Source organism: Pseudochaenichthys georgianus, chromosome 13 (genome assembly GCF_902827115.2).
Source record: "Pseudochaenichthys georgianus chromosome 13, fPseGeo1.2, whole genome shotgun sequence".
Classification (NCBI taxonomy): Eukaryota; Metazoa; Chordata; class Actinopteri; order Perciformes; family Channichthyidae; genus Pseudochaenichthys; species Pseudochaenichthys georgianus.
The window spans coordinates 16814958-16828604 of NC_047515.1; the positions used below are offsets into that span (position 1 = coordinate 16814958).

Genomic DNA, 13647 nt, shown 5'->3' on the forward strand with positions numbered 1-13647 from the left:
TTTAAAAAATAAAAAAAATACTTTATTCCGAGTGTTCTTGCTTTTCTCTTTGAAGTCATCACATAACGGCATTTTAATACACGGTTCGGCTGCATTAAATATTACATATCTGCCATAGATATTTATTTATAGAGCCCTGATCAGAAGACCTTTTGACAAACTGTAAGAAATGCCGCCAAAACTGAATACGTGACGTGGATCATAAATATATTAGCGATTAAGGCTGCGGCCCCACGAGGACGAATTCGGTCGTTTGCGTTACTGTTTAGTGTCATATAGACCGTTCGGCCACACGAGGACGACCGAATATGGCACTAAACGACTGAGGAAATGACAACGGGTCCCAAGGTGGATAGAAATGCATACGCCACTCTCTGGGGGGTCAAACAGCTCCGTGTGTGCGCCCTATACGGACATTTTCAGATCACTGATAGTGATTGCGCAATAGCCCCGCCTCTCCCCACCTCTTCTGCTCACCTCCGCTTACCCCGCGCCAGTGCTGAAGTGTTTCGCCACCAACAACAACAACAATGGCGGATCGCAGAGTTGCTATCGTGCTCCGGACGCTATTGACCATGCTACAGTTGTTTGTGCAACATCTACAGCAATAATGATGAGGCAATAGCCCCGCCTCTCCCCACCTCTGCTGCTCACCCCCACGTCAAAGTAAACTGCACCCTGAATTCAGATTATTTATCTTTCTCTCGCGAGTGAAGTCTAATCTGACAGGACGGAGACACGCAGCTCTGCTCACCTGCAGCTCCTCCCGCTGCAGCAAAACACACACTTCAAGTCAGATCATCACCCTTAGCTATTTTAATTACCTCTCAAACTCCCTAAACTAGTTATAAATATGTTTATTTTACAGTCGGCCGGGTCACTGATTACTGGATGAGCTGCTGCATGAGACAGACACTGGCGCTGTCCGAAGAGAGGGAGGAAAAAGAGAGGCTCCGTGTATTTTATCATTATATTATATAGAGTCGTTATTCATTTGTTTTAAAGCTCAATAAATAACAAAGAAGACCTTTGACCGGCACTTTTATAATTTTGTCCGGAAGATTTCAACTTTAATACACACTGACTGGCGAAAAACTCTGCCCGGTTCCCTCGGCCCCCACCGCGGAGAATAAACAGAAGGGCAACCATGACAACCATGCTTCTTCGCTGCTTTTGTGGAGGAAGTTACAGCGCCACGTAGAGGCTCCTGCATATGTACTGCAGCTTCTCCAGCGGTTGGAGCTAAACGGAGCGGTCTCGTGTGGGCAGACACTATCCGGATAATTATTGCATGTGGACGGAAGCCGTTTGCGTTTGCGTTTGCGTTAATCCTATGGGTTTAGCCGTTTTCGTCCTCGTGGGGCCGCAGCCTAAACAACATCTTCCATTTCTTTTCACACTTGCAGTATCAACACTAATTCGGCTGACTTTTATATTTGATCCAATTGGTAGATAGGCTGTATTTACACCATAACGGTGCACAGCTGATATAAAGGGATGTTTTTGTAGTTTTTAAAGATATTATTTACTACCTTTCCAACTCGTCATGCAGTTGACCGTTACAGGTCTATACAGTTTCATGGTACAATGCATAAGCTTCAAATTGAGAGACTGAAACTGTATTTTACTTTACCGTTCTGTTTTAATTTCACAATAAAGTTAATAGTCATATTATGTTTGATATTATTATGTTTTATTAACTACACCACTGGTTTTTTAACCCGCACTGCCTAGTGGTTAAAGCACGTTGGACTTCGCCACTCTATTTAATGTGTGTGGCAAAAAAATAATGACCATAGGGGCACTGAGTTGCCATCCCCACCATACATCATCTCACATAATGGGCTAGTTGCACAAGATGGCGTCTCTCAACTTCCGGCGGCTGGGCGTGCGGTTGTAAACTTCCGGTCTACAGTAGAGCGGTAGAGGGAAGAGCGATAGATAGCGTATATAGATAGTGTATAGATATTATATAGGCACTATTTTACACTCGATGTCTCCAAGACCTACCGAAGGTTAACATCAGTGATGTACATCGGCTGGTACAAGCGGCAGGCTCAGCCCCAAGGCGCAAAAGAGAAAAGGGGTTCAAGATGTAGCTACATATCCAGTTACATCGACAATTATGAAGGTAAGTGACAAACAAAGCTGTAGTTACTGGCTAACTTTGACAACTTGACAGCTTGACAGAGTAAAGTGTTTTAATTATGTACTATTACGTTTTCTTGGATAACATGAATGATATTCAATTCCCCACAGTTTCAAACAAAGATCTACCTTCAGGTTGAGTGAGCAATGAGCATCAGGGCTAGCTGTTACGGGTCCATGAGAAAGCATGAAAAGCCTCACGATTTCAGAGTAGGGAGGAAAATAAAAAGTGTTAATCGGTTCAAAGCCTCAATCGGGTTCATGTTCTGGGGTTTTGATGTGGCAAGAGTAGGTAACCTGTGATTATAAATGCACTCGTGGCTTCCCTCGACAAAAAAGCAATGAGATTTCTCCATAGGATTTTAGAAAATAGCTGGAAATAAGATCTGTGGGAAACAAACCTGATAGATAAATGCACGTTTTGTGCAGCCGGATAATATCCACATGTCAACCCTACTTTTCTAATTTTCTAATCATAAATCTATCGATTAGATTTATGATAGACTTTTGAAACTACAAGAACATAAGGAGGACTTTTACAAAAAAGTAATAGAGATTTTTGTCCAGAAGGATAGGCAAATGGACTTCATCTTCAAGTCAAGGTAAGACCGCAATTGTATTGAAAATTAGATCTTACTAAGAGAGAACAATCCAATATTTAAATGATAAAATTATACTTTTTGGGTATCCTTTTGTTGAACTGTCTGTTTAAAATTATTAGAAGCATCAGACAAAAAAAGCTTTTGAAAATAATATTATATTTTGATTTAGGTCAAAATATAATATTTGTAAAACTGAAGAGTCAGTGCCTCACCAGCCATGAAGCTTATATGTAGACATCTAAGTTTGTTGTGCCCCACCACTTTTGTACATATAAAAACGCCACTGGTGATAGAAATAAACTCATTAGATCCCCCCTCAGCTAAATATAGCTCATCATCATAGAGCATGAGCTGTATTTAGGTTGGGCTTTCATCACGTATTAAGCCTGGTAAAGTTTCCTAGCACAGCGTAAGAAGGGATAAGGGACCTGGCACTGTGTAAGTACATGGGATAAGGAACAAATTCAAATCAGGGGAAAACATTGATTGAGGGGCCCATGCACTGACCCAACTTTACAACTGTGCACATATTATCCCAGCTAACCTCACTCTGGAGGTCACTTTCACTATTAGTGGTAAATCAATTAGCATCACTCCCAGCTCAAGCAGATCATAAATCTAGGCCAGGTGCCTTGATGTGGCTTATAAATAGGCTTAAATGCTGCTGCATCCAGCCAACTCTGACACTGAGAATCATTTTCATCTTGCAGTGATAATAAATGGCATGTTCACTTGAGATGAAGATCATTACTGGTACTAACAATGTTGATGGAATTCAAGAAAACAAAAGTTTGGAAGTAATCTGACATGACTGTTCAGTACATCAAGGAGTAGGTTTCATGAGGTGAGGCATACACTGAGGTCTCAGTCAGCGACCATTAGGAAACTACCACTATACTACAACACGGATCGTTTTAGAAAAGATAATGGTGAGCAAAAAGGATAAGACAGTTCAAGGACATTTTCACTTTCAGCACAGCCTGCTTTGTGACATGCTGTTGTCTCATAAAGAGAGGGTACCAGTCACAGTACTGGCCCCGGTTTCAGAGGCCTGACACCCACACCCAGCACCCCAGTGGGATGACAGTATTGATGTGGCGTGTCTGCCTCACTGTCATCTCCTGTGATGGCCATGGTCCTAACGGCTGTCAGGCATGTGCTTCCATGTGGAGATGAGTCATTTGAAATGTGGGGGAGATGCTGCCATTTCAGGAAGACACTTTGATAGCAGGCTTTTGACTGCACACAATGATCGTGATTGGTTTCCAATGATTTCCTTTCCAAAAACACTGACCTTCACTCAGATGAGCCTTCAGATAAATGGGAAACAGTTTATATAGACAAGAACCCAAAACAAATCTAATTCCACACCGAAAAGAAGCAAAATAACGTAGTTTGAAAGGTAAATATACTCACCGAGACCCTTTGGTGTGATTCCGCTGCTGTCTGCAGGGTTGACGGCCCAGTGGTAATACTTTAGCGTATGCATGAGCTGCAGCACAGTGCCCACTCGACGAATTGTGTTGTAGATGGTTGCCGTGCCAATGAACTCTGCAGAAAGGTATGTGTACAGAGAGAGCTGTACCTGAAGTGGAAACACACACACACACATATGTTATTAAGTGCAATGCGTAATTATTCTCCAAAGACGTATACAATGCATACTAACTAAAGACATTCATTGTGGTGGATTGCACACGGAGCAGATTATCATTGCAGGTTCATGGTATGGATGGCCAATGACCCTATATTTCTTAATGTCACAATTGTCGCTGCTCCACTCTGTTCATTGATGATTAGCATTTCCTCTGTAATTAGCAACAGACCTGACAAGAATCCTTAATCCCACCACAGTCCTTCTAGCTATAAGCACCAAGAGCTTTTCCCCTATGTCGTAAATTATAGGATATTAAAATCGAATGATATAAACGAATTAATGATGAAAGGCGGCAGTGTGGTTATACGATGTGAACATGATGTGATGTGGTTTCATCAGGCTACTTAAATGTAACACTGGAAGTAAGAGATCGCCATGCTGTTTGTAATGTTATTTCCATGGGAACAGAACAGTAAAATGCACTTACAAAATCGTATTTGTCTACTAGGACAGGGTCAGTAGGCGCACTTCATTCATTCATATATTGCATGCTCCCATCATTCACACAGCTGGCTCTCCATACCCAGTGCAGCTCGAGGATGGGAACAGAGGAAACATTGGACTTTGTAGCATGTCCTAAGGGAAAGAGCCAGAGTAGCTCTCTGTGCCGATGTAGCTAAAAGTGGTCTAACCCATTTCATTATCTCACGCTTTTCTCATTTTCCTCTCTCTTTCTCTACGCTCTATTTTAAAGGAGTGTTGCAGCAAGCCTAGAGACACTTTGTATATATTTCCTCTTTTTATTTATTCAATAGTTCGGCCACCATCAGCAGAATTCCTGAAGCAAATGCATTCGCCACACAAACTCAACTCCTTTGATATACCTCATCCCGTTTTCCATGGGTCATTATTTATAATGGAAAGAAGGAGGCTCTTGAACCTTTCAAAAATGTGAGAGCAGGAAAGTGGAAGCAAGTGATGACTTGTCAATGACTTATACATGTCAGAATATGTCTGGGGTATGAGCTCCACTACACTGCTCAGACACTTGGCTCTGGCTGGGTCAATGTCATGTGAAGCACAAATCCAAACTGTGGTAAGGTAAAACAGCATCAAGTCATAATAATACTTTTTATTTATTTTTTCCTTTTGTTCATACATGACCTCTTTTAAAATCAGCACAGCTCTCCACTTTAAATACAGTATATCATATTTGTCATATTGGTTTATTTTGTTATAATAGTCTAAAAATAGTTGTGTCATAACAGTACCTATTTGCATATTTCAGTTAGTTTCGCTACATATTCTTCTTTCCGTGTCATTGTATGCACCACATACAACCAAAGGCAAATTCCTCGTATGTGTCAACCTACTTGGTAATAAAACCGATTCTGAAATGTTAGTTAAAAAAAAATTATAAAAACATGGGTAGATATTATTTTTTTTTTTTTAATCCGAGACATATTTCATCACTACTTTGTTTGTTTCCACCTACACAAACACAAGTGCCATCAAGAATCTTACCAAACTGAAACTGTGACTACTGATAAGTGTAATACAAGCTATCAACACTGAACACTTTAAACCACATTTCCAGAAGTATGATGTAAAGGATTTGTGAAGCCATCTGTGGTTGAAAGCTCCTGATATGCATTCACTTCAACTCTAAGGCTCAGGACACTTTTCCCTTAGAGGCTGGATTCCCTGAGAGCTCACCTTGGCAGGGGTGTGGATCCAAATGGCTGCATTGAACAGGATGTGGTCACACAGCTGCTTCAGCAGGGGGGCCCCGTGTGCCAGGCTGTCCAGATATTTAGCAAAGCACAGGAATTGCTCTAATACAGGCCTGGTGATGTGTGCACGTGATGACTGTAGGAAGAAGCACAAGGGCATGTTAAACAATAATAATATGTCCCATCCTATTCTGCGTTAACCATGTATATATTCTTCTGATTCTGACTGACTTACTAATAATGAGACCAACACCCCATAGTAACTGTTAATGAAATGTTTCTTTGCAGTACCCATCAGTAGTAACACCTTAATGTTACACAAATACATCTGTAAATGATAGAAGTGGTCAATAACAGGGGGAAATATCGGCCATGTCCCTTAATACCATTCGAGCAAATCTAAGCAGTATTAATCTGATGTTTCTTAAGTGAGAATTAAGTAGTTAAATGTCAATAGAATAAAATAGAGTGATGTGGAGATAATTTAACAGGCGTATTGAACATACAGTGTATGTTTTTTTTTATTAAAGGGATATATTATACATATGTTCAGGTATATCATTGTAGTTTGGGTTACTGCTATAACATTTGTAAACTGTAAGCTATAATGTTTATAAAAAAAATACTGTCCGTCTTGTCTTATCTACTCTGTCCTTTTTTGTCATTCGAAAATGTTGTCAATTCCCGTCTGTGTAGGTTCATTTAAAGGATTACTTGGTTCTGTCGATTATTCTTATGTTCTGTTGCAGCCAGATAGCAGGTTGGCATAAGTAATACATTGATCTTTTTAGTTATTATTTCACTAAACAAGATTGAAACTAAATTACGAAACGTTGCAGAAACTAGACATTGCAGAAACTTGCAGGATATGTCACTTTACGTATACTGTTACCACCCCTTTCTGAAACCTGTTCTCTGCCCAGTGGGGGACTTGGTGAGGGCAGAAGAGAAGGAAAATGAAGGCAATAGGGAGAGAGTATGTGTGGCATAAACAGATCACCAACAGATGGTACGATATGTGGAAGCGTGAAACCTGGCAGCGGGAAGGAAGCAAAAAGATAAAAAGCGCAGCTCTCAGATGCCGACTGTCTGGCTGTTAGTTAACAGCAGCTGAAGCCAGCAGGCAGGCGAGTCACTGAGTGACAAAGTGGAGTCATTTCTCAGAGCTCCGAAAGAGCCCACACTCTGGGGAGGCCTGCAAGCTGCTAGATCTGCATCACAAAATGGGTAAATAAAGATTGATGCGGTAAGAGAGAAAGGGGAAGAGAATTAGTTCTTCCTCTAGCTCTGTTTAGTTCAAAGACACATTCAGGACTCTGCCACAGGAGATGGGAGATCAGACTGTTGACAGGCCTTGGAGAGTGCAGGCAAGATACAGTGCACCTTGATAGTGGGGAAGTTAAAAGAGGTTTCAAAAGCAGATGGGCTTGTAAGTAAAAAACAACTTCAAATCACAGTTCAAAGGGACACAAAACATGCTGTGATGAGAATATTATATGGATGCGGGGAAATTGGTTAATATAGAAATGACAAGTTATTGTAAAGTGATGTGTCACTGAGGTTAGGAAATATTTTCAATATGTAATGGAGGCTCTGCCACACCTTCTCTAGCAGGTATCCAATCACCAAGAAGCCCTTCCCTCCCAGCATCTGCTCCTGCATGGCCACAGAGCTCTTGAGCAGCTCAACCAGGAAGGCCAGGAGAGTGGCACTGAAAAAGAGGAAGACATAACATGTCACACAGGAAATACAACATTCATCTATTCACACAGTCATTAGGTGCTGAAGGAATTATTCTAAAAACAGCAGCAGCATGAGGACACAGTGTGGCAGAGGCAGGATAAACAAGGTCATTTCAGAGGGTGCCAGCAGTCAGCTGGGACCCCCAGCCCAACACTTTCATCCTTCTTGAAGAAGAAAGAGAAGAAAGCCTGAGCGCGCTGAGGGTCTCTCTAGGGAGAGTGGTCTGGAGGGGGGGCGAATTGAACCAGGGTGTGTGTTAGGTAAGAAAAAAGCGTTCATGGGGGCAAGGCAGTGCTCTGAAGACGTTGCTTTTTTCTTTGTTGGAGGGCTTTCCAGTTGAAGCATTTGGCTGAGTGACAGTGGTGCTCAGTGACACTTCTTAATCGGCTTTCCCCCACATCCTCTAGCGGCCTCCGCTCTAGCCCAACAATCACAAGGACACAATCACTCATGTGCCGGCTGGTCCATAGATACTGCACACACACTGCACACACACTGCATACGAATTCATACAAGGAACTTCGCTCTGCTCTGTGTTTGTTAGTCTACCTTGTTAGTTTGCAGTTGCTCCTTGCTAGCTTGTTGCTCCAAATGAGCAATAACTGAGCCATGGACAAAATAGTGTGACAGTGATCTCCGTGTGCTATTGGTTTAGCCTCCGGTACTTCACTGCAAACACAGCTACCTTTCAATTGTTCAGAACAGTAGCGACTCATATCACTGCTGGTTTGGAATTGGCGTGATTAGAGTAACATGAGATGTTTTATCAAAAGGACCATTTGTGTGATCTCTATTCCGGGATGCTGTTGAGAAAAGCCACTGCACATTGACTGGCATTTGAGAGAGTGAATGGTTTGCAGAGGCTTTGAATTCCTCAGCTCTACAAGCTTTAGAAGGACTCCATTGAAAAGCCAAGACAAGGACAAAGCAAGTATTGCAGAGAATGACACTGTGAGGAAAAGACCCTTGACATGCTAGTGAGGGAGAAACAGGACAGAATGGAGGGAGGAGAGGAGACGACAGAGGCAGAGAGCTTTGCGCATCAGGGGGTTGAGCTGCTGTGTGGCCACACCCGCGTCTCTCTGCTACTGCTGTCCTCAAACTAACACAGGATTAGAGCACAGCTCAGACTGCATCCAGGGCACAGTGGGGAAGCTTTGGACTGACCAGCTCAGGACGACAGGGATGAGAGGAGTCCAAACCAGAGAGTAGAGATAATAATAAAAACTGGACTACAGCTTGACCAAGGCTGGTTTTATAAGCAGGCAGTGGTTTATTTTGGATACATTATTATGTACCAATATAAGCAATTAATGTACACAGTATAATTAAGATTAAGTACTTGTAATACAGAAAGACTTGTATCACCATATTATTTATCTGACATACACATAGTCTTGTTCTATTTCCTTTTTATTTCTGTGTTATGTTTTACTGCCTGTTATCATATCACAACATGGCATACCAATTAGGAGAAACCCCATTGTATCTGTGATGCTGCCCCACCTTTAAGCAGGCTAATTATATAGATATTTAAAAAAAGATTGTTAATATTATTGTAGGCTTCTCTTCTTAGTCTTTCTCCCTTATCAGTCAATTACATCCTCGTATACACTAAAAGGGTTCAGGTGTTTAAGGATCAAAATACCATCACATTTAACTCCAAACAGACCTTTTGTCTTTTGCAATTCAATGAATCTAATACATTCAGATTGACCAAAAGTAAGATAACTTTGTGTAGCCTGTAACAACATGTGTGCTTCTTACCATACAGTGGGTTCCACCTGGCTATCATTCAGCTGATGGTAGTCCAGCTGAGCGAAGAGCGGGAACAGCACCTGTATCCCACCAATGGAGTGGATGGCACTGTGGATGGAGTGAGTCCCTGTGGCTTTTACATCCTGTGAGGATAATAACATAAACCTTAATAATGACAATTCAAAATGCGTGCACCGGAGATGAATTAAAATCTATGAGAGTGACACAGAGTTAAGAATGGGCTTGGAGCAAAGCAACTGACCTGTAGCATAAGGGCGTGTGGTGAGTGCACAAAGATGGAGGCATTTTCTTTAGGCGAGGACTGCAGGCAGAGCTGGGCGTCAGTGGCCTTGGCGTTATAGGTGAAGGCGATAGAGCTGGCCAACTTACCGTCATACAACACCTGCTTGTGATGCTCTGCTAAGTGAATGTCACTCTCTGACTTAAACTTAAAAGTGCTCTGGAAAAAAAAGAGAGAAGAAAATGGGTGAGAAAAAGGGAGAGATAAAGATATTCACGTAGCTCCTTTCTACACTTGCAACCCATCAGTGTCTCTTTGTCGTTATCTTTTAATTAAAACTTTATTAAGAAATATCCATTCAAGAATGAAAAATGACAGGATGTTTTATTAGCAACGACATGTTTAAAGAGGGCAAGATTTATTTATTGGTGCAGAGTAAATTAAAGAGGCCCTGTTATGCTATTGAGGTTTTGCCTTTATTACTGTAGTGTCTTATATAGGTTTTTGAGCATTTAAATGATCTGCAAAAGCTAAAATCTCAAAGTTCTCTCCATATGGAGCTTCTCTCCCACATAACACGCCCCTTCCTTAAACACCTTGATTGGACACCTTTATTTACTTCATTAACATATAGTGACATTACATTACATTATTACATTACATGTTACTTGTTAGACACTTTTATCCAAAGCAACTTACATACTCAATACTGTGAGCAATCCCCACAGGAGGAATTTGGGTGACGTGTCTTGCCCAGGGACACAACGACATGCTGACTACAGTGGGGTTTGAACCTGCTGTGACCCCCTGATCTGAACACCAACGCACAACCCACTGCACCACACACCTCCCTGACATCACTACGTAACACTCGCGCTTCTATTGACCAGTGCTCCAACACATTGGCTAAGGGGCGGGACATCTCTAAGCAGTTGACCAATCACAACAGAGCCGGGCCAGCTAACCAATCAGAGCAGACTGGGCTGGTCTGGTTTCAGACTGAGGGTGAAAAGAGGGGCTGCAGCACAGGCAGTATGAGAAAAATAAAGAGCTTTTTGAACATTAAAGCATGAAAACGTGTCACAATAGATAGAGGCACAAAATACAAATATGAACCAGAAAATGAGCATATTATGGCCATTAGAGTAAATTACTTTGAACAACACAAAGCAATCGTGCAAAGGCTTTTAAGCAAACCGTTTTTAGAACCATTTACAACTTAGCACGAGTTCTTGTCAGGGCATGTAGATAATTGAAGCAGTATAGAGTTACATTGTCTAATAAAAGCATAATTCAAGGTGCAAGAAAGAAGCAGGCAGGGGCCGTTATTCCGTTTCAATAAAGAAGGCATAAAATATAATAAAAAACCACATTTTATTTTGCAGTGCACACATTTAAATTTGATTTTATCTTTGTATTTCACAGCGGACATATACAAGTTTATTGTTATGATATGAAAGTACAAATCTTTTCTCGGCAGGTTTAATTTTGTTTCACTTTTAATCTCTGTGGCAGCTGAACATAATGATAAGAGGGAACAGGGACTGATACAAGTGTGTTTAGTACCAGAGGGGACTGTTAACTGCATTAAATGTAACCCAGCCATTTACTAGTCTAGCCTGTCCTATAGCAATCCTGAACCAAACACAGTCAGTGCTGAGTTCCCTTTAGTAGTAACGGAACAGGTGAACATATGAGAAGAGTTATTAAGTGTGGCTCGAAACACCTACAAATAAAGATAAGCAGTCTGTAATTGATTGTGTCCCCTTACATCCAAAGTAATCAAAACAGTGTGCTACAGTAACACCTGCTGAGATCAGTATTCTATTGATTTATCAGATGTCTTTATTGAATTTTGGTTCACCACCCTCATACCAGAGAGAGAGAATAGCCACATGAAATGTGAACAAAGTCGAGATACATTTATAAAACCAATAGCACCACACATTAATATATGTTTCAAGTTGTTGTTCTAACTTTACATGGTTTTCGGGTCAATTTCTTCAGTTGGGAAACCTTTTTTCTTATTATTTTCCCAGAACCGAGTGTGGCTAAAATCTCCAAATCTTAACGACAGTAACACATACCTACACTGGTAACTTAAATGGTATTGGTTCTTAACACACATATGAAGCCATTGAATGACTATGTTAAAAGAACTGGGAGTTCTATTAGTCAGTGGCTTACTAACACATTAATTATTGCAGATATAACAAACAGCTGATCAATAACAGACAGGTCTTAATTTAATCAATCAATTAACTGTGGACAGATAAGGTAAATTAATCTGTCAATGCAGTGTGAATGGAACATGCTTAATGAGGAAATTAAGTCCTTTAATCAGGCAGGTTGAATTATTAATGAATGAGAGAAATGTTTTTGTTTTTGTAATCCCACTCCGACTCGTGGATGGTGATAAAATAACAAGAGACAGAAGCTGAAGTAACAGTGAGAAAAGAACCATCTGCTCCGAAAGGGACTGTAGATAAATACAGTATGTTACGCAACACAAGCAAACTGGGTTCATGCATCTGCTTGAAAAGCATCTAAATCTGGACTGCTTGTTTTCAGTAGGGTAGTAAGTGGATAAAAAGGCAAGCTGACTCAGAGTTCCAATTGTACAATCATTGTGAAATCTATTCTGAATGCATATAAAGTGCAGCATTTAAGAAGGTGGCAAGCTTTGACATAACACATAAAGTGATTCACATTATTCTTAATAGTAAACTGTATATTTCAGCTTGAAATATTGCACAACACTAAATGTAAATTATCTTGTTTTGAAGGTTTTTTTTAAATATGAATAGGCCTATGTTACGTTTTCTGATCCTAGAACCTAATCCTCTGGGCCCAGGAGTTCAACACTTTTAATCCCTATCTGATCAGATCAGATTTGGATTTTGGGGAGTTCAAAACCAAAAAACAGGATTAGGATCACTTTGATATCCGATCAGATCAGGAAATCCAATCCAAGCTTTAATCTGGATCAAATCTTCAAAACGGGTAGTGCAAACCGACAACACAGGATTGGGATCAGTTTGATCCCAAAAAACTGGATTATCACAAATGTAATTTAGATTTAAAATAATATATCTTCAACAAAAAAAAAGTCCATCTGTCATCACCTTTCAAAAGTAATTGCGGACAATAGAAGTCTCTGTAACGTGTTCTCTTGTCTTCCTTGTATTATTTTTCATGTCCACTAGATGGCGATCGGTAGGATTAAAGCACTGATATTCAGGATCTAGTCATCTTGAAAAATCGTAATCTGGATCAGGCTGATCCTATCCTGAATTGCTTTGAACTCCAAGGACAAAATCTGGCCGATTTGTCTGATCCTGGATCACAAAAAATGGGATTTCTCTATCGGATCTGATAGAGATTAAAAGTGTTGAACTCTTGGGCCCTGGGTTTCAGATTTGACTAGATTGGCAAATTAATCCATGTACATTTACTGTTTTTATATCTGTTGTCTGGCAGCATTTTTCCAGGATTTTCTAGGAGAGAGTTGAACCACATTTAATGATGTATCTTCTTTCAGTCAGACAATGATAAGGCATAAGAAGTATTCTGTTCATCTTCAATGATCAAGTCCACACAGCAGCATGCATCTCATCAAGTAGTCTCTAACATCCTTCAAAAGGTCCTACTCATGAAACCCAACTGACAAGAAATAACAAGCTCCAGTGCCCTGCACTTTAGTGGGAGCCCTGCCGCAGTGTGAACATAATTATCTCATGGTTCATGGCTACTGTAACAAACCTGTAGTTTTATAGTATCTTTCAACAAGTCAGCCAGTCACATACAATATTTTAAGCACAGCTG

The 13647-nt window shown here is 40.7% G+C and overlaps 1 protein-coding gene across 1 annotated transcript in view; it reads right to left on the reverse strand.

Moving 5' to 3' along the window:
- Positions 1 to 13647, reverse strand: part of LOC117457231 (neurobeachin-like) — a 223104-nt gene that overhangs the window by 124499 nt on the left and 84958 nt on the right. Inside the window, exons 9-13 of the mRNA XM_034097171.2 lie at positions 9844 to 10041; positions 9591 to 9724; positions 7683 to 7791; positions 6064 to 6216; positions 4167 to 4335 (exon numbers count right to left, since the gene is read on the reverse strand). Coding sequence (XP_033953062.1) covers positions 4167 to 4335; positions 6064 to 6216; positions 7683 to 7791; positions 9591 to 9724; positions 9844 to 10041 — 763 coding nt within the window. The remainder of the gene's footprint in view (positions 1 to 4166; positions 4336 to 6063; positions 6217 to 7682; positions 7792 to 9590; positions 9725 to 9843; positions 10042 to 13647) is intronic.